We start from the raw sequence: 21,165 nt of genomic DNA, 5'->3' as shown, positions 1-21,165 counted from the left end.
TCTCGATTGTTTAATCCTTACAAAAGACAAAGTGAAAAATTGGACAATCCCCCATTTGGATTAGGAAGATTATGTGCCAGAGACATAAGAGATATTTCTTATCTGGGAACACTTGCCAGTCAACCAGCAGAGACTCCAGGAAGTCACTGCTTCCACACAAGTAAATAGTCAAGCACATAATCCCCTGAAAAACTGTTTTTTTTGTTTTTTTTTTACACTTCGGCTTTTATGGATTTTACAAATAAGTTAATAATGTTAATTAGTGAGCTTTTGTGGTGCTGGTAGGCAGATTTTGTACCTTTAACGGAGCCAAGCTAGCAGTTACCTTGTTTCCAATATTTGTGCTCGACTGGCAGCTGGCTACAGCTTCATATTTAACTGAAAGATATCAGGTATCAATGTGATATGGAATCAATCTTCTCTTCTAACTAAAAAAAAAAAAAGAGAGAGAAAATTCCCCAAAATGTCAAAGTATTTCTGTAAGTACAGAGAATAATAACACTATTAGAAAAGCACTCTGCTAACCAGCTTGTCTGACATAGGAGCTGCAATGTGAGTCAGGGAAAAACAGACATGGTTAGTCAAACTACGTTGTTTCTTTGCAGCAACCCAAACGCCTGGATTGTTGAAGGGTATTGACTCTGAATAATCCTGCTTCCCTCTAAATCCTCTGACTTCAAACGCTGTGCAAAGATTTTCAATAGAATCTGGCATCCTCCCAACTTTCTCTCCATCAGTCGCTCATTCTTCTTCTTCGCATTCTTTTTCACTCTCTGTCCTCCCATGGATCAACTGTCCAGCATTGAATCACAAAGCCAAGCCCAATGTCTGTGGAAATCTCGAGGAGAGGCCCCTGCGATGGCTGGCATACACACACCCAGCAACACACATATACCCATACATACACACACACACACACACACACACACACACACACACACACACACTCCTCTTGTATGAGTGACAACAAAGAAGGCACGGCTGTAGACCCGGTGGACTAAAAGTCTGCTAAATGAAAGATCCCACACAATGGAGCAGAGAGCAGGTTAGAAAGGATTTGAAGGCCAGCTGTGAGAATCAGCCAATGAAAGCTTCAAACAAATCCAACCACCACTCAATAAATTCAGTGTATGCAAGTATTCATCACACATTTACTTTGCAAGGTCTGCACGGCTGGTTACTATTAAAATCAATGTTTTTTACTCATTGTTACATTACATTGTCGCCTTCTCATCGTTCATTTCCGGCACAAACAAGATACACTCAACATACACATATCAAAAAAAAAAAGAATTATATATATATATATAAATATATAAATAAAACATTGCGGAGGGAATGATTTGCTAGAAAAACATGACTAAGAGTCTATAGCCAAGCTTGCAGCCCTGTGAGGCAATACTTTAGCACAAGGGTGCTTTGAGATAAATGCAGACATGCTCACAATTAAAACATACATACTAACATGCTAATGTTTAAGCAGGGCTAATGTTTACCATGGGCACCTTTATTTAGCATGTTAGCATATTATCATTTGCTAATTAGCACTAAACACAGGAATGCCAGTAGTTTTGTAGATTTTTGTAAGCAATTCTTGGACAAATTAAAATATTGTCTGTATGATGGTACAAGATGAAAATTTATTTCAAATCACCCTGAGGAGGACAGGAATGTCTGTCCCAACTTTCACAGCAATCCATCCAAACACTGCAGAACTAAAAAAAAACTCAAAAGTGTAAACTCTATGGTGGTTAACAAAGTCATTCATCATCTGGGGGGCACACATGTCTGTACAAAATGTTGTGCCAATCCATCCAGTAGATGGGGAAATATTTCACAGTACAGGTGAAAATTTTGACCTGCTGGTGGCGCTAGAGGAAAAGTCAGAGGATCACCAGAGTCATTAGGATTCATACTCTTAGGGCAATGAATGTCTGTACTAAACCTGATGGCAATCCATCCTATAGTTGTTGAGCTATTTCAGTCTGGACAAAAGAGGTGGACCGAACAACAAACAGATACACATTGCCATCCCTGCAGCCATGCAGCTAAGTTTTAAAGATATACAAATACGTCACTAAGCTGGTATTCTGTGGATTACCTCAAGCCTTTTTACAGAGAGAAACAACAACTGTTATTTGACAGCAAATGTCAAACTATATGTTTTCATTATGCTGCTTACTCCCAATCTAAATGTAAAACAGATTTCTTTTATCTTACACATCTTATATTGAACTACCAGGTGCAACCAGTAACATATTTTTTTGACATGATAAAACAAAAAGTAGCTTCTATGTGAGACAGCCTGGTGTTTTATGAGAGGAACGTAACATGAGGAATGTTCATTTTCAAGACAAAGGATCCTAAAAAGAGTCCTATAAAAAGCTACATATTTTCCCTGACTGAGGCGAGCAGCCAATTTGTGACCAACATAGAAAGTTTACTGGAAGGGAACACTGTGTTACTGTAGTCAGTGATGCAGTGCTGCTCAGGGCTGGTCACAGCACAATATCTGTCCTTGGTAAGAAATTACTGTTTTGAACTTGAGATTCTTGGAGAAATGTGGATTGCAAAGGAGCAGTTAGGTAAGTGCGGTGGCTGCTGCAGTGCTGCTTTTAGAACAACTTTTTGCACAAAATCCATCGAAGAGCAGTCTGGTAATCCCACTGGAATATTAAAGTAAATGCAGAAGTACTAAGTGTGTTTATCCATAATTCAGACTTCTGAAGCAATTAGTCAACAGGAGAAAAAAATAGAATTTTTTAATAATTTAATTATTAAAAAGGCCAGAGTTTGTACCACACACATTACACATTCAACCATTTAATTTAAAAGAATACATCAAAAGTTTTAGATCAAATTATTCATGTTCATCGTAGAGGTGAGGTGGATACAAACATTTAACTTAAGTAAAATCAGTTACGATTTTAAACAATCCATCCATCCATCCATCCTCTTCCGCTTATTCGTGGTTGGGCCGTGTTATCAGCAGGCTTAGCAGTGTATTCCAGACTTCCCTCTCCCCAGTAACATTATCCAGCTTCTCCTGGGGTACCCCATGCACAAACCACCTCCACTGGCTCCTTTCGCCACATGGTTCTACTCCAAGCTCTCTCTGGATGTCCGAGCTCCTCACCCTATATCTAAGGCTGAGCCCAGCCACCCTATGGACAAAACTCTTTTCGGCCGCTTGTAAACCAGATGGGTGCAAACTGACAAACCTGAGCTAAACTTAAAATCAGATTACAGAGAGAAAAAAAAATAGATTATATAGAAAACAACTTATGGATTTCAGCTTTATCCTTTGACAACTAAGACGAGCTCTAATAATTGCAACATCAGCTGATTAATTCAAATCATTTTGGGTGTAAGAAGTAGCATAACTTTAGGCCACCAGTTGTGTGTGACTATTGATGTTGGGTTTGTGGTCTTTTTGTTATTCAAGAACATACAACTACAAGACAAGTAATAATGCAGGCCCAAACAAATAGGCAATATATGAATATGGGGCCTTGGAAGCCTCCAGGGGCCTGGGGCCTGAGGCAGTTTGCCACTTTACCCAATTGGTAATGCAGTCTTGCCTCTCTAGGTGCTACAAACACTGCTTATACACTCTTAAAAGGCTTTCAACAACACGTGTGAGGTAGAGTGCAAAGCACATTACACCAGAATGTCAGTTAGTTAATATTCAGAACAGATTCACTAGTAACATAAATAATGACACAAATTAATGCTTTCAGTTCTTGAACAAGCTGCAGGTAGCTGTCTAAGATACATACAGATTTGAATGTGGAAAAAAAGAATATCCCGAAGAAAATGCACAAAAGCACAAAGGTATAAAAGAGGCTTCTTTTCTAAACTTATGAAAAGCTGACATTATGTAGATATAAGGTTTTGATACGACAGGGACCTAAACAGGTACCAACATCCTTTACTTACTTGTGACATAAAGGTTCTGGCATGAGCGCAGTGTACAGTTATACCATCCTGTGTTTTACAAAATTTTATTATTTCTTCCATGCGGTCAAATTTGTCACAGAAAAAACACTAGATGTTCTTAAGAACATGTTTGGAGGTCAAAGTTGAAGTTTAATTTAATGTGCTTTAACGTCTGTTTCATGATTTCTTTCTTCTTTTTTTCAATCAAATTAAAACTATTCTTTTGTAGGATTCAAACCCAGGATGTTGTGGTGGTTACATGGTATGGGCGTTAGCCAACTGAGCGCTGATTTTACTGGCCTGAACACAACCAGAATGTATGCACTGAAATAGAAACTCAGCTCCAAAAACTTTAAACATCATCTGTCTAATCAGCAGCAATCACAACAACTTTACCCCCCCCCCCACACACACACACACTGAGACTTCCTTGTTTAGCACAGAGCGGGTTATTGTAATTTGACGGCAGCTTGTGGTCTCCTCTCAGTGAAGCTGTAGGGTCACTGACTTTCAACCATGTTCCTTTTTTAATTCAAAGAGTAAAAGATGGGCCGTGGATCTTTTATAAGCTGGTAAACAGAAACACAATTAGCATTTATGAGTGCAAATAGCAAGTCCTGAGCACAACAGGCTAGCTTCCCACTTCAACAAAACCAGCACTCAGTCCTGACTGTTTGATCTTACATTCATCAGCATCACTTGTGTTCCTTACAAAAAACAGTGGTTTATAATTAGAAACAGCGCAAATACAACAGCAAAGGCTGACTAACTGTGTCTGCTGGATTCCTGGGTCTCATGTTGACTAAGGCTTTTATTCCCAGGGTAGAAAACAGAATGAGACACTGGAAGGAAGACCAAAAGCCACAGAGTGTTAATAACTTCATGCCGCAGACATTCAAGGAACAGTAGCATTCAATTTATAAACAGCTGGTCTCAGTTTGCTCATCAAGTGGTCATGTAATATTAGTGGAGGTTTTGAGATGAAAGTTTTCTTTTTTAAATGTCCAATAGAAAATCTAAAAACAAAACACATACATTCCTGTCTATATTTTATGTTTTCTAGCTTGGGAGATCAGCGTGGGTTAGCTTAGCATAGCATACAGACTAGAAGCAGGGGGATGCAGCAAGCTTGGTCCTGTCCACAGGAAGAACACACCGACCAACATCTCTAAACTCACTAAGTATGAGCAATTTCATTGTGTGTCTCGTGTTTAATCGGTAAACAAACAAATGTAAAAATGGCAGCAGTTGGGCTGAATTCTCCGCTGGTTCCCTAGCAGCCTCTCAAAGACTCCAGGAAGTCACTGAGCGACAGAAAGAGAGAGAAATAAATGTGATGAGGATTTGAGCCAGGCGCAACTGTTCCTCAGGTGCTTTCAGTCTTTATGCTTAGCTAGGCTAATCACATCCAGGCTCTTCTCATTCTCTCATTTCCCAAAATATCAAACTGTACTTTTAAAGCACTAATTCAACATTTTGGGGTATATACTTATTCGTTTGAGCTTTAGAGGTGCTGGTAGGTTGATTTTGTTATCTTTGGACAGAGTCAAGATAGCCGTTTCCTCCTGTTTCCTGCCTTTATGCTAAGCTAAGCTAAGCTAAGCTAACTGATTGCTGGCTGCAGACTTATATTCAACAGGCAGATAAGAGAGTGGTTTTGCTCTTCTGATCTAACTCAGAGTATTACTTAAAATAACAAACTATTCATTTTAGTATTCACAAGCCAAAATACTCATTTCTATTTATTATTATTTTTATTGGTTCAGTTGTACCATGAATGAACATGACAAAATCCTTCCCACATCAAAAGGTAAGGATACCGTTTTATTATTTACGGAAGCTGCAGTATACTTCAGTGTTGCAGGCAGCGCAGGACAATACACTGCTTTCCAAATAGTTACTCAAATCAAAGCTTGTCCCAAAGGAGGGCATTCCTTTGATTTGGTGATATCAGACAGTTTTGCTAGGATTTGAGTACTCCTTCTCAGACAGTCTCTCAGCCATCTCAACAGCTGATTCATAGGTTTCTGTTTCAGAGTTTTATTTGCCTCCTGCCCCACGGGGCGCTGGGATTGCACACGGTGGTTGCCATGGATGTAAGACAAACCTGCACAGGATGAAAAAAGATCTCCCCTGAAGCCCTGCTCAGCAGGCTGCATATTTGTGCATTGTGTGGACGCCATGCAGGAACCTCACAGCCGGTGAAGGAAAACATGCAGTCCTGAGAGAATTGCTAACAGGCCAGGGGCAAGAAGGGAGAAAAGTCCTGGAAAGCTCAAAGGCCATCCACTTGACAGTATGCCATCAACTCAATCTTTATTCTTGTTATTTATCACTGTCTCCTGAGTGTTTCAGACTGTTATCCATATACATTCCTCCAATTTCTTCACCCCTGATCTCCGTTCAGCTCCATCATATAAAGATGCCTAATTGAAGGCTTTGCACAAACCAAATGGCCACATTAGCCTGCCCACTTTTAACTCATCATTCTTCCTGTCTGTGGTTGTAAAGCATTATACACTCTGTTTACGGTTATCTCTCATATTACTGTGCAGGCTGCCAATCATTTGTAAACTAAAACTAAGGGACTTGTTTTTCTCCAACCCACCCACCTCCTGTCTATTTTTTTTTTTATCCACCAAGGATATTTATGGTGAAACAGAACAATAATGCTGCAAGTGCTCAGGTTAGCCAGTCAATGTGACCTTTTACTTAAATTTCAAGATGATCTGTAAAGTTGTTGGCCCTTTTCTACTTCCATCATAATCTCAAAAACACCAAAAACAAAACTCAGTTACACAAGATGAATAAGAAACAATTCAATCATGTTAATTCAGCATCATTGAACACTCCCTAAATAGGACAGACTGATTAAATGCTCGACTTGTGTTTCTTTTATGTCTGCACATGAACAGCAAAACAGCCCCCCCCCCCCTCCAGTCTGTTAAAAGTCTAAGAACCTGCCAGACATTTGTGTCCCTCCGTGCTTCCCATACATATTGTGCCACAGTGAGTTTTCTCCATGTGACAAAGGTTCTTAAAACCTCTCCGGTCAAATAGAACAATACCACGTGGGTGGCTCTCTCTCTCTCTCTGGTTGTGTATGCGTTTGTGTGTGTGTGTAAACAGATATTGTTGACCAAGTCAAAAAGTCTGCATCAACATATGAACAAGTATCAGCTTTCATCAACGCAGATTTGCCTCAGTAGCAGGACAATTTCCTCATGTGGAATTTGATTGAAGTTATGATAAATATAAACCACTTTTTATCATATTTTATTATGTCATACTGATTATATATGTCTTCTAACCAGTAACTTTGAAGGGAAAATATGCTTGGATTACAGCTCAAAGGATCAGTCAATTAAAAAGGTATCATGTGGCGTTTTTGACCAGTAATAGCGCTAAGGAGCAATGTTTGCAATGCAAACAAGGACGCACAGACATGCTTTTCACATGCTATTCCGATGAACGACAGTTGGTAGTGGTAACATGCCAACAACCAAAGTAAGGCACCAACAAAGTCATCAAAGAAGACAACTGCTAAAAAAGCAAGCATGGATGTAAAGAATGCAGGATTTAAAATATATTTTAAAAAATCAGCTAGGTAAATGTTTTATGAGGAAGAAAATGCACATTAGACCTCATGGGAACACACAACGTGTTCTAGGCCCTGTTTCAGAAAGCAGGTTCAACAAACTCTGAGTTGATTAAGCCTGACATGTAAAACTCAACTGGCAATGGGTAAATAAAGAACAGATCCTCCATTTTAACCCACTGTCACTAGAAATACGAATACATGCCAATTGCAGACCATGACCATTTATCTTACAAAACAGGAGTAGAGAAAGGAGTCAACACTGCATTTTATTCAGTATAGTCCACTCAATTTAAATATATTTATTCAGCTGCAACCTGACGGGGACAAAATGCCGGTAATAATAACTGAAGATGAAAATATGGATCAAACAGTTAAGACAGTTCACTCATGGACCTATGGTTGTAGAGTCACAGTCCGACCAAGTAGCCCAATAATGATTTTGTTGATTTGCAGTTGCAAAATGTGTCTAGGTTCAAACTGACTGTAAAGTTTTAAAAGTGTATTTTACATTAGAACACCTTGGGTGGCGATGGACCAGTGGATAACACATGTGCCTTTAGAGTGAGAGACCCGGGTTCAATTCCCCACTGTGACACACCAACCAATGTGTCCCTGAGCAAGACACTTAATCCCTTTTTGCTCCAGAGTGCAACCTCTGACATCTATAGCAATTGTAAGTTGCTTTGGATAAAAGCTTCAGCTAAATTTAATGTAATTCTAATTTCACATTTAATGAAATGCTGTCAAAACACATCAAGACTCTAAGCAACTAATATTCAAAAACTCACTTTTACACTACAATTAGTCCAGTTTTAGGATCTTAAAGTTGTTTCAGCTGCACCACAATCATCCTCACGCAGAAACATTGTCATCCCCAGCATGATAACTTTGATAGGAATGTTCCATCAGTGCGACCAATCACAACACGATGGTTTATTTATCAGTTACAACTTCATAAGGATATGTGATTCCTGGGGTAATGTAGCCCATGGGTAATGTTTCAGTGCAACTGTTGGCAACCTGAAAGCTGCCTTAATGTCCACAGTGTTTTATAGAAGAATTGCATAGCCAATAGATTTTAGTCACTCAGGAGCTCGATGTCTGTCTCTGTCCTTACATCGATGACAGATTGATCATAAAAGCGGTCACGTTAAAGATCATGTTTGGGTAACGAACTAAAATCTAACTGGGATTTCGATGTTTCTGAAGACATAAATGTCTGCAAGTAAAGTCTTTCCTGATGTAGGGTTTATCTGACCTCGATCTCGAAACAAATAAGCCAGAGTTTCCCTCATCTCAGGCTTCACTAAAACCACCTTCTGAAACAAGACCCTGGTGAGAAACTGAATGTAAATGCGTGTGTTTACAAGAAAACTCCAAATGGCACCTTTTAAATGATTAGTCAATCAACATAAAATTGAACGCAACATTTTTTGTTATAAACAAGCAAAAATACCAAACATGGTATTGGCTCTGGTTCCAGCTTCTTCTGCTTGAGTTTTGGACTGTTGGTTGGACTAAACAAGCCATCTGAATATGACAACTATAGCATTTTTCATTATTTTCTGAAATTATATATATATATATATATATATATATATATATATATATATATATATATATATATATATATATATATATATATATATATATATATATATATATATATATATAAATAATCATCAGATTAACCAATTATAAAAAGAGTTAGCTGTAACCCTAGTTTGGACTGTAATTAAATTAATCACAAAAACACCTTGGGAACACATAATGACTTAATAAATTTAATATTCTGAGCAGTTATACTGCTGCTGTGACTCCAAAATGAGACCTAAATTGCTGAGCGTCTGTTGCCACTTGTATTATGCAGCCGGGATGTTGGAAGCAGCCGCCAATGTTTGTTGACTGATGAGAGCCGATGTTGACAGGGAACTCTGTTTGGTTTGGCTGGAGCGCACACTGGCTGCCATTCCACACATGAAACCATGTGAGTGTTGCTCATTTTGAAACAGCTACCAGCTCCTGCAGCCTTTTTTGATTTGTCCTGTGTGTACAAACATGCCAGCTCCAAGACTGTTATGATAACTTTAAAGAAAAAAATACACCTTCAGAAATGTAAGGAAACTGAATGCTTATTAAAAGGACAAGCTTGGTCCTATTCTTTATATTTTTCCCACAGTCAAAAAAACGTTGCATAGGGGTCATGTTCCTTCCTTTGAGTCAATCCGACATACACTGTCCTGCTGCTGTAAATACCTACAAGAGCACTAAATGCGTAATATTGTAAGTATTAATCCTCTGCTACATTTACGTTTGCAGCTTTGTTCTAAGTTAGAGGCAACATGCTTCATAAACTTTTTCATAAATGCTGAGTATTTTAGTTCAAATTCAGAGCCTGGGTAAACACATCAAACATCTGATGACAAAAACAGGGCATTGCCCCTGCAAACAGCAACTAAAACACTGTGATCATGTGAGACTCCTATAAATCATTTGAGTTTAGGGAGGAGGATAAGAGCATGTCTTTAAACTGAGAGACATCGTTAAAGTGAATTGGCCTAATGATATGTCTGCACATTCAAGTCATAAGCTCTAAATTTGTTGCCCACCCATTTCAGCCGCCATATGACAGCTATCAGCTTGAGTGGGAGAAACATCCCACACTGGGCAGGGAGAGCACACAGACAGAGGCAAGTTGTTGCCTGTAAGTCAACTGTCAGTCACTGCTGAGTGAAAGGATGGTAAGGAAAAACAATGAGAGAATGAGGTTGAAAACAAATAGCGGCCTGTTTAGGAGGTGGCTATGATGGGATAACTGCACTCCAGTGCTACATATGAGGATTTCATTTTCTTATCAGGGTAAAGTATAGCAGGACACCTTGCACAGGAAGAGGGGCTATTAGTAAAAGCCCCAGTACATATCCCTGACAGAAGTTCACCCTTACAGACCTCCTCCTCCTGAGTCTCCTACAGGAACAGCCAACCTATCTAATCTCAAGATCAGAGTGTAGCGGTAGATCTGAAAGGAATACAGACCCTGCTCTGTTTGCTCTGAAGTGGTGCCTTACTGCACTCACACACACACACTGATTCATCCACTGTTTTTACAATACCCACACAAACCCCAACTCCTAAATGTACACTCCAACTCGAAAATACACACAAACATCTACACACATACAATTATCCACGTAAACATTTCTCTCATCTCAGCCCGCGTTTATGAAGTTTTACTCATACAACAGCAATGCCTAAACACACATCCAGTTAAAGTCTTACCTTGAAAAGTAGCCACATTGCGTGAGATGAGAAACTTGAGGCTGGAGCTGGACATCTGGAGAAGGTTCTGGATGTCTCTCCGGGCTGCCACCTGGTACTTCTCCTCCATCTTCTTGTTGCAGCATGTCAGGTTCTTGGACATGCACACCTGAAGGTCTGAACCTAAGAGTCAGTGAGATTAAAAGTTATGATCTTAAAAACGTATGGGCAGGGGCTCGGATTAAATTGGGAAAGCATGGTGGTTCAGTGTTCGCCTTACAGTAAGTCTCTTTGCATCTTTTGCCATTTCTCTGTGAGATTTGAAAGCCCCAGTTTTTGCTTTTTATGTATTACCATTACAGTTGAGTCACAGAGATAAGCATGTTTCTCTGAAAAATAAATACACACCAATGTCTGAAAAACTGTTTAACACTTACCTCTGTTCTGAATTTCCAGAATTCTCAAACACTATTCAAACCATGTAGATCAAAAAATATTCTGTCTGCCTCAACCCGTCTCTAAAATTGCACTTCCTAATCAGTTAGCCATAGAATTACATATGTCTGTGTTCAACATAAGAGAAATATTACATAATGATATTGTCAGAAAATACCACATAATATAAAGTCAATATAGTCAAACGTAAATCAGAATATATTTTTGGTTTGCCTAAATTAAGCAAATAAATATAATATATAATTCACAGCGGGTGGCATGGTGGAGCAGTGGTTAGCACTGTCGCCTCACAGCAAGAAGGTTGTGGGTTCAAATCCCAGTTGCCCCAGCCTTTCTGTGTCGAGTTTGCATGTTTTTCCTCGTGTCTCCGGGGGCTCCGGCTTCCTCCCACCAAAGACATGCGGGCTAGGTTAATTGGTGACCCTAAATTGTCCTTAGGTGTGAGCGTGAGTGGTTGTTCGTCTATGTGTGGCCCTGCGATGGACTGGCGACCTGTATAGATGGACAGGCGCCCGATGCCAGCTGGGATTGGCTCCAGCCCCCCCGCGACCCATATGCAGGATAAGCGGTTGACGATGGATGGATGGATGGATAATTCACGGCCACCATCTTAATTTGGATTAGGAGACTTGGGAAGTGGGTTTAAAATATTTGAAACACAATATGTCTTATCAAGATGAACAGTTTTTTAAGCCAGATATTTATTTTTCATTGAACCAATTCTCACTTCTGTGACTCAAATATAATGCTAACACACAATACACAGTCTTTCACAATACACACTTTCCTTTACACATTCCAAAGACATGCAAGTGAGGTGGATTTGACACTGTAAACTGCCCAAAGGTATGAATAAGTGAGTGCGTCTAACTATCAGTATTATCTGGCAACTGTCCAAACTGACGATCAGATTTTCTTTCTTTATCAGAATTAATCAGTAAGAGAACAAGACTTCGAGACTACAGCCATGCTAGCAGCTCTCTGTGAGGCTTTAGCCCACCTAGGCACAGCAGTGTTTTGAGCTAAATGCTAACAATAGCATGCTAACACACTCAATAACAGTGCTTACATGCTGATGTTAAGCTGGTATAATTATTACCATGTTGACCATCTTAGTTTAGCATGTTACAATTCCCAGTTTGCACTGAACACAAAGTACAGCTGAGGCTGATGGTTGATTAGGCTGATTAGTTTTGCAGGTATTTGGCCACAAACTAAAGTGTTGGAGAAATTAAAATTGTAGATGAGATTACATTTTACGGAGCAACCAAAAGTACCAAATTTCACAGCAGTCCATCCAATGGCGACTTTTCACTCATAACCCCAAAAGTCAAACTGTTAGTGCTGCTAAAGGACCATGAAACCTACAAAAATTTCATGACAATCCATGTTTATATTTCCATTCTGGACCGAAGAGGTGGACTGACCAAAATACACACAAAACTAACAAAAATGATCAAAGAACAAGGTGCATAGAAAGCACACATTTAGCAAATCTCAATGAATTATAGGCCTACTCTTACCTAAATATTAGGTGTGTAAAATAACCTATTGGCAGTTGATTCTGGTCATATAAATTATTTTATAACCATAATGGTAGTAGGGTCTACACATGCCTAAAACATAACATAAATGCACATACAATGGTTGTGGATTTCTAGCAGTACACTAGTTTTGAAAATGCTTTAGTGGAGCAAGAAAACCAAAACACCTGGATCCTGAGAGAAGATCTGAGTCAAAGTGTTATCGCCTCACCAAGTGATGTCTCAGGTTTTCCATTACGAACAAATGTAAGCAATCTACACACATACGGGACAATCAAAACATCTTTAAAGCGACCCCAAAACTCTGCAAAAGCCTTTCTGACATGCCTAGGCAGAGTGAGCAGAGCTGTTGCCAGAGACGCTATCAGCTCCCTGCGAGGTTCAAGAGTGAGAGGGGAGGGAGCAGAGCAGGCGATGGCACACGTGGAGGAATTCAAACTCTCTCAGATAAGATGAGTTGAAAGCGCCCCAGGTCTTGCTGTTTTTTAAATTCTTCCCAGAACTATTTCCACTTCCAACACCACAGACAACAGCTTTGTTTGGCCCAAGTGACAGACTTCTGACTCGCTGTGTTCTGGGCTTAAGTGAAGGTTGTTTGGCACTTCTTATTAGACAGGCATGGAAACAGCTCTCTCTCTCTCAGATTCCTGGAATTTCTGGAGGTTATTTTTCACAAGCCCACGCTCAATTACAGATAACTTCTGAAATCATGCTCTAGGATCAACTCTACCTTTTGCTATCTCCCATTCCCCTATGTGATGTATTTCAGTACATTAATCTGAATCCATCAAGGAAACGATTTACATCTTTTCATTGTCATAATGCTTTTGGGCTTGGAAGATGTTTTTGCCATGTGAAGCTGCAAGAAAGGTCAGCAGGAGGCGCAGTTATAAACAGTAGCAAGTGTTTTTCACAAGGCTACTGAATCCAGAGCTTATCATCACTTACAGTAGACGCCCACTGGCTACACATAATTCATCTCAGAAAAAAAGTGTTTTTCAGTTTGTAATTCTGCAGAGAAACAGCACAGAGATTTAAATCCACACAGGCTCATTTAAGGGGCAGCAGTGGTGATGTAATTACAATGGCTATTTAGAGGTTTAGGGGGCATTTGAGGGTTTTCTGTCAATTGAATCCATTTCCTCAGGAAAGGGGTGGCAAAGTTTATAGGGAGCAGTTTGTGGCAGGATGGTAGTCAACACCATTAAGATTTACTTTTCCAAGAGGAGGACAGAGAGCAGCAGCAAGCAGTCCAGTCAATGACAGCCCACGCAAATTACCCACACCCATATCCCGCTCCCCCCCCCCCAATTGCCAATTGTGCTGAGAAGTATCATTTGGAAGCACATCATGGGTGGTGTCCAGAAAGTTAAATGAAGCCTACTGGGAAACTGTCTCCAAACCTCTTCCTGGTGCTCAGTATGAAGTGCTTGAAAATGGGTTCAACATCATCCACAGTATATGTTTCAACATGTAACACAACACAAACTACAGTAGATATGTCCAAAGAGATGATTCTAAATGTAAAATAGACTTCTGTGGGTTTTATTCTTACACTAATTTAACACACATAGCCTACAGTATTTCCTCTAAGTTAAATATCTTAATTTAAACGCCCCTCAAAACGATGCCATTTAAACAGCTTCAAGCTCTCCTGTTTCCACTGTCTATATTATTATCGTAACTGCACACACGCCTCTAAAATGTGTCTTTAAATGTGTGTTTTAACTATAAAGAGTGCTTCAAGAAGTCTGAAAATGGCAGGGTAAAAGCTGCGATGCAGTTTATGATCTATGCAGGAAAGTAATGTTGTGTTAAATAACTTCTCAGGCATGTTACTTTCAATCAGCGGTTGACATGTTGATGTTTTGGGTGTTATGAAGATGTAGGCTATACGAAGAAAATGAACAAATAATCAAGAAGAAATGTGACAACTTGTATGGCAGGCTGGTTCACATGAGAATTTTACTGTCACCCAAATAAACCACACAGTAATGCACACTAGCCTACTGGAAGACATACCTGGTCTGGGACTTGGAGTCAATAATTGACTGGGTCCAATTTGCCTGAGTTGGAAAACTTTGCGGACTTCGTCGCATCTGTTGGGGCTTCCAAAACCTAATCCAAAACAACACGCCAGGAACAAAATGTAGATCGTCCACAGCACACCCATTTTAATAAAAATCTAGGGATAATGCTCCCCCCTCCACCCAAAAAAAAGAGTCCTATTTGGAAGTTGTGGTTTCTTCTGAACCTATAGTCCGCTCAGGTGAGTCCCGTGCGCATTTCAGGATTCAGCATCGACCATGTGGCGTTTGTGTTCCTGTCGTGGAAACGCTCCAGATAGGCTACTAATTTAAATCCAGACACAGACAGAAAGTTGCTGCGGTGTGAGTACTCTGTTTGAAAGCGGCATGCTGTCCCAAATTGGTTGGACCGACAGCAGAGGCGGTACCGTAATGTTACCTGCACGCTGCGGCTGGATCTGCAGCTGCAGGCAGACAGCGCCATCTTGTGGACAGGCTGTAACTCCACTTAATTTTTGTATTTACACTTCAATGCTACGCAGGCCAGAGATCAATTAGGCCGAAAACAAACGTTTGATCTTTTTTCAGGAATTCTCAAACTCGACTACCGTACTCTCGGGATTAATGACTTGATTACATGAATAATTAAGGATTTTTTAAATGTCCTTCATGCAGATTTCAGTTCAAGTAAATACAGACTTGGTCAGGCCATAGCACTCAATTCTTAATATTTTTGTAAACTTAGATATTCAATAACATTCTTTGCTTAAAGACTACTGCCAGGTTAGTATACTTAATCTGAAAAATGATTCTATTTGGCGTGTATCATTTAATTTATGAAATTCAAATAGAAAAATTACAAATTAGTTTTCAGGCTTATATTTTCTTTCATTTAATCCCAACCACTTTTAACTTGATGCAAACTCTTCAAATCAATCACGAACTATTTGGTTACACTCCGATTGCAGTGTCTAATCCAACGATTTCAAACCACAAACATTTTTAACCAATCCCAAACTACAGCACTTCAAGTGTTTTAAACTCATCCAAATGCAGCCAAAGTTTGGCATACAAGTCTTATTATGCAAAATAAACACCCAACTATTGCAATATTTTTCCCTGTTTAACCATTGTTGCTCTTTAATGTGGATGCTGTCACTTGGAGATGTGATCCAACAGGTCGAACTGGATCTCCTTGCATACTGCACAACTGCTGCAAACTTGATTGGACAACATGATTCGTTTAATGCAGTGGAAGCTGTGGTCAATGTGACACCATTTAATATACCATTACATTGCAGCAAGTTGGTTGCTGAACACGTCATTACCACATTTAGTTTTCTGCACTTGTTCCTTAAGAAAAAAGTGGTATTAAAGTGAAATGCCACAATTTCAAAAGCTTCCACTTAAACTACTCAAACACATACATAATGCTACCCATTCATTTTTTAATTTACGCAATGATGGATTCCGAGAGGGAAATGTGTAAAACATTTAATATACATTTCAAGCAACATTACAATTAACCAATGTAACATTACAATTAACCAATGTAAAACAGTCCCATCAGTCATCACATGCATTTCATACATACGACACTGGCTAACGCATTACAAGAGTGCGGCAGTTTTCGGATCAACACGGGTCAAGAGCCAGGTTGGGTCCATCTCCTCGTTCCTACACAGGCCGGGACAAGTGCAATACCTCCAGGTACACAGCATTGCTACTAATCCCCACCTGCACAAGAAGGGATATCTCAAAAAATCCAAACTGCTATACGCACATATCCAGGTACACCCACCATGCGGCATATATAAAAGAAAATAAGATACCAAACACACGATGAAAAGCAATCTCCCCTTGCAGAACATAGTTCATCAACCTAGTCAGTTTTGCATGGATTTGCACAGCGAACATCAGTTAAAGCTGAATGCAAACCAGCAAAACTGACCGAGTGATGATTAACAGGTGAATCTTTGATGATTATTAACACTTTAGCTTCAGAAAGATGCAGTTAGTTAGAAGTACTTCAAGTGCTTACATTGCAGTAGATGGGAGAACACACTACCTGCACTATAAGCACTTTAGTACTGCTGAAACTTAGTCACTGAAGGACAACTTGCAAGTTCTCCTGGTGTTTAAGACATATACACAATATGCAATCATTTGTGTTTGATGCGACACCCCCAAAACCAAAATCTAAACAGGTGGAGAGCAAGCAGGCCACCATCAGTTTTGCATAGATTTGCACAACTCATCTATTCTTGTAGTGCAACTATGCAAAACTAGCAGAGAACTGCGAGATGTTTGAGCCCAATTAGAAATTAAAAGTGGTCTGGTGGCGCATATCACAGCCCCTTATGCCAGAAGGAGCACTTAGGGCAGTAGGTGCTAGTCTATTTCACTATCTGCACTAGATGCACCTTAGCACAAAGACAGTACTTCAAATGACATGTAACATCAGATCTGCACATCAGTGTCAGGGTATTGCTGTAAGTGCCTCCACTGCAGTAGGTATTGCATAGTACTACCTGCACTGTAAGCACTTTGACAATACACAGACTGGTTACACCAGCGCTGCCCTCCAGCACCTTGGGAAAGATGGTCATACTGCTCCATGTTGCAATTGTTTAGGGTTCTGCACTTCGTGATGGATCTGAAAATTATAAAGACAAGAAAAAGAGGTATCTTATTAAGACAATGAATACGTTATTTCGGCATTGCAACAAGTTACATAGGCGGGTTGATTTGTGCACACGTGTACTTTATTTCCAGAGAAATTTGACTCCCCGTCACAATACGTTACACTTTCCGTCAGAAATGTGCATCATTATCGCTGGTTTGCTAAGCAAGATGTTTTGATTTATCACAACAGCACGAGGTCACTGAAAACATGAATGAGCAGCACAGCCTGCGGCCCGCGTTCCCTGCGACACGGGGGCGCATGCGTAGAGGACGGTGTTGTTCACCCCTCCCCCACGTCTTTAACATGGCGCCTCGAAGTGCGCCAACCTTAGCATAAATTACTTTAAATCAAAAGCTGAACGACGGCGTAGTGCTGCACACTGAAATGTCCAGTTGCGTGTTGTTTATTTAAAAAGTAAACACTTGGCCCGTGGTTTCGGAGTTCCTAGAAAACAAGGCTACTGTCCATATAGGAACAGAGGCTAGCAGCAGCCGTGCGCTGGTTGAGCAGGTAGCTTAGCTGCTGCGAGCTGGTGTTAGCTCGATGAAAACATGGCAAACCGTGTAAACGTTACTACAATTACCCCAACTACCACTAAGGATGGCACAGGAGCAGCCGGGGGTGGCTTCTGTCAGAGAGTTTGCAAAGAATTTTTATACATGGTTCACAAGCTAACGTTACTCATGAAATTGTAAATGAGTTTGACGACACTGATTAGCAGTTAGCCAACAACAAACGAGCACGTTTGAAAAAATACACCAACGGCACACATGTCCCGATGAATTAGCTGCATTAATCTACTCTCATCTGTATCTCACTGTGGTGCCCGCCTTCATAATGTGAAGTTTGTGCTTTCCTCACAGAACTACTCTTGAGTGTTTGCGGGTAGGCTAACCTAGCTAAGCTAAAACGCGCGGCCTAAAACTGCCCCATGTGCTGCTGCTTTGTTCTGGGGGGCACTTTAACTCACACACCACTGCACTCGAGACTGAGCAACAAATTAACCTGATTTACAAACTTACTTTAAATTATAGGGGACGAGCATGTTTATACAAAAATTGGGGTTTGTTATGAGGTGGCCAGGTTTTTTTCAACAGTTGCTAAAGCGCAGCGGAAAAAGCTCCGGACAGCTTTTCAAATCTCCCTCATTCCCTCAATGGTGGAGCAGAGGGGGCTGCCATGCGCCTCACGTTACACTGTTTTCATCGCCTGCATAATCATTTGTGTGTTAATGTTTGGATATCCCCCCACCAACATAATACCGAGACACGTAAAACTAGCGTAAAACACGCCGTTGGGGATTTATTAACCCAAAAAATAGATTAAAAATAACCCAAAACCCGACTTCCTTGCCGATAAACATGCGCTCGGTAGACACTCACCAGCCGAAATCCACCATCTTCGCTCACTTGCTTGGGGTGCCGTGTAGTCTCTTGCCGACAAAAGAGAGAAATAAATACGCAACTAATCCCAAAACTTTTCTAACGGCGGACAAAACGAAACATAAAGTGAAATCCGAGCCGTTCGGGAGTCAATTTATAGCCAAGATACGCTGCTTAAAAATGATTGCGGGGTTAGGAAAGTGGCGCGAAGGCGACCAGTTGGTAACCATGTGGGTGAATGAAGGGCGGCTCCCACTGAACGTAAATATCTAGCTACAACCCCCAACTCTCCCTATTAGCATACATAAACTACGGTACTTCCGACCCACATCTCCAACCAAACAGCCTCCACCTCTCCCAAGGAAGGAAAGGGGAAGAAACACGGATCGATGCGGTTTCCATGCGGTTTCCAAAAAACCTTTAATATTAACAGTTATATGCATGCATAACGTGACATGCAGTTTAATGACAAATAATGATAAATAATGTCAAACCACGGACTCCGTTTTTAATTTAATCCAAAGTAATTGCGATTTGTAGTTAAACTATTCTATATATTGATCATATGCTATTCTTTAGGTGCCCTCTGCGTTCGTTTAACTGCAGAAATAAAACGATTAATTAACCTGTTGCTGCTCCACAACGCATTAAAATGAGCATATAGTGTGTTATTAGTCACATGTAGAATCAAAAAATTTATATTCAGTTATGATTAAATTAAACAAGTTTTGCGGGGTAATTCAGGCCACCTTTCAAGATACAATAACACAGCGATTGGTCAGTTATACTCTTGTAGGCTATATTTTGACTTTGACTCTAGAAGACATTGATTATATGAAGTAATATAACTTAAAATATATATTGAACAGAGTACAAGAAATCAATAAAATCATTAAGCACCCATCAGAAAGGTAGTTTGTGAGTCTTGTCCAGGAGAATAAAGGTCTATCAAAATTGTTGTAACTAAATAAACATTTCCATGTTTAAAATCTTTGAAAAGGCCTAAATTTTCAAAGACAAATTATTTAGTTCATTAAATCAAGATAGGCTAACGGTGATCTCAGATTATAGTTCATTCTCTAGCTTTTGAAAAGTTGTTTACTATTATTTAAAGGTGATTTATAGTGAAACAACATTGAGTTTTGACTTAATTATCACTTTTGGGACAAGGTTAAATTCACTTAATTAGTTTTGAGTAATACATGAACATAAATTCAATACGAAAAAGGCAGTACAGTTTTACTGATTCAAAACAACATTTGTAACTGAAATATAAGGTAAATACAAAACAGATAAAGAAGTTTTCCGAACTAATTTGAACAATTGCATTAAGTTAACAAATTTTATCATCAGTCTGATAATATTTTTGCATTTTGCCTTCAAAAATCTCTTACAATAACCTAAAACTACAGATATTTGGTTTGTGCAGTGTGAAATATCATAGTCATTCAAATGTATTAAGACTAAATGTTTAAAATTATGACCTTTATTAGTCAGTTAGTCAGAGTTCCACTCTGTATTAAACTAAAATATTTTTAACATTTCATGCTTACAGTCTTGCTTTCTTCTCAGTTTTAAAACAAACGGCTGGATGTTGTGAAGACAACACAGCCAACAGCACAAGCCATCAAACTACAACAGAAGGCCAGTCGAGTACTGCAACAAATTTGTGGCCCTTTGACAGGCTAGGGCCCTTAGACAGGATGTAGGCCCCAGACTTAACACTCCACACTTTTAAAAATTAACTTAATTAAATCTCTTAAAGATTCATTTGTGTGAAATCAAAGAATTGTTGAAATACTTTAAAGTGAGATACAAAGCATAGGTCAAAACGTGGCTCCAATATATGTTGCATGTAATATATGTTTCAGATGCTTGCTCACAAATTGTAATTTTTCTGCTTTTAATACAAATTACGATGACTGAACCATGTTGAATATAAGCTCCCTAACTTCTGTGTTTTGTGTTTTTGATGTAAATGACAGGGATGACCAGGATTTTTACAGCTCTTTATCATGGTATTTGTTGTGCTATTGGGTTTTGTCCAGAATCTCTTACTCCACCTTAAACTCACAGCCATAGTTACTTTTCAATTACAGATTTGACATTTACAAAAATGACACGCTTGTGAAACACAACTCAATATCTCTTAACCTCTCATGTTTCAGATGTCTGTGAGTTGTAGGGCTGTAAATAACATCTATAAAATGTCAGAAAATGGTTAAAAAATTTCAGTTAGTGTTGCCCAAATCCAGAGATGACGTCCTCAAAT

At 39.5% G+C, this 21,165-nt stretch overlaps 1 protein-coding gene and 1 long non-coding RNA gene across 4 annotated transcripts in view; both read right to left on the bottom strand.

The window, feature by feature from the left end:
• Positions 1–15,239, bottom strand: part of gpc5a (glypican 5a) — a 142,351-nt gene extending 127,112 nt beyond the window's left edge. For all 3 annotated transcript variants that reach the window (XM_038701276.1, XM_038701277.1, XM_038701278.1), the window contains exons 1-2: positions 14,821–15,239; positions 10,820–10,981 (exon numbers count right to left, since the gene is read on the bottom strand). In XM_038701276.1, the coding sequence (XP_038557204.1) occupies positions 10,820–10,981; positions 14,821–14,971 (313 nt within the window). In that variant the 5' untranslated portion in view covers positions 14,972–15,239. The remainder of the gene's footprint in view (positions 1–10,819; positions 10,982–14,820) is intronic.
• Positions 15,240–16,301: 1,062 nt separating this feature from the next.
• LOC119889765 lies at positions 16,302–19,282 on the bottom strand. The gene is made up of 3 exons (XR_005442155.1): positions 18,894–19,282; positions 17,357–17,481; positions 16,302–16,562 (listed from the first exon to the last, which is right to left on the bottom strand). It is a non-coding gene; the product is annotated as an uncharacterized LOC119889765 (long non-coding RNA).
• Between the last annotated feature and the right edge of the window lie 1,883 nt (positions 19,283–21,165).

The sequence above is a fragment of the Micropterus salmoides genome, unplaced genomic scaffold (genome assembly GCF_014851395.1).
Source record: "Micropterus salmoides isolate LMB-PRFRI ecotype aquatic unplaced genomic scaffold, ASM1485139v1 Ms_hic_scaffold_6, whole genome shotgun sequence".
Lineage (NCBI taxonomy): Eukaryota > Metazoa > Chordata > Actinopteri > Centrarchiformes > Centrarchidae > Micropterus > Micropterus salmoides.
This window is presented reverse-complemented; position numbering and strand designations above follow the sequence as displayed.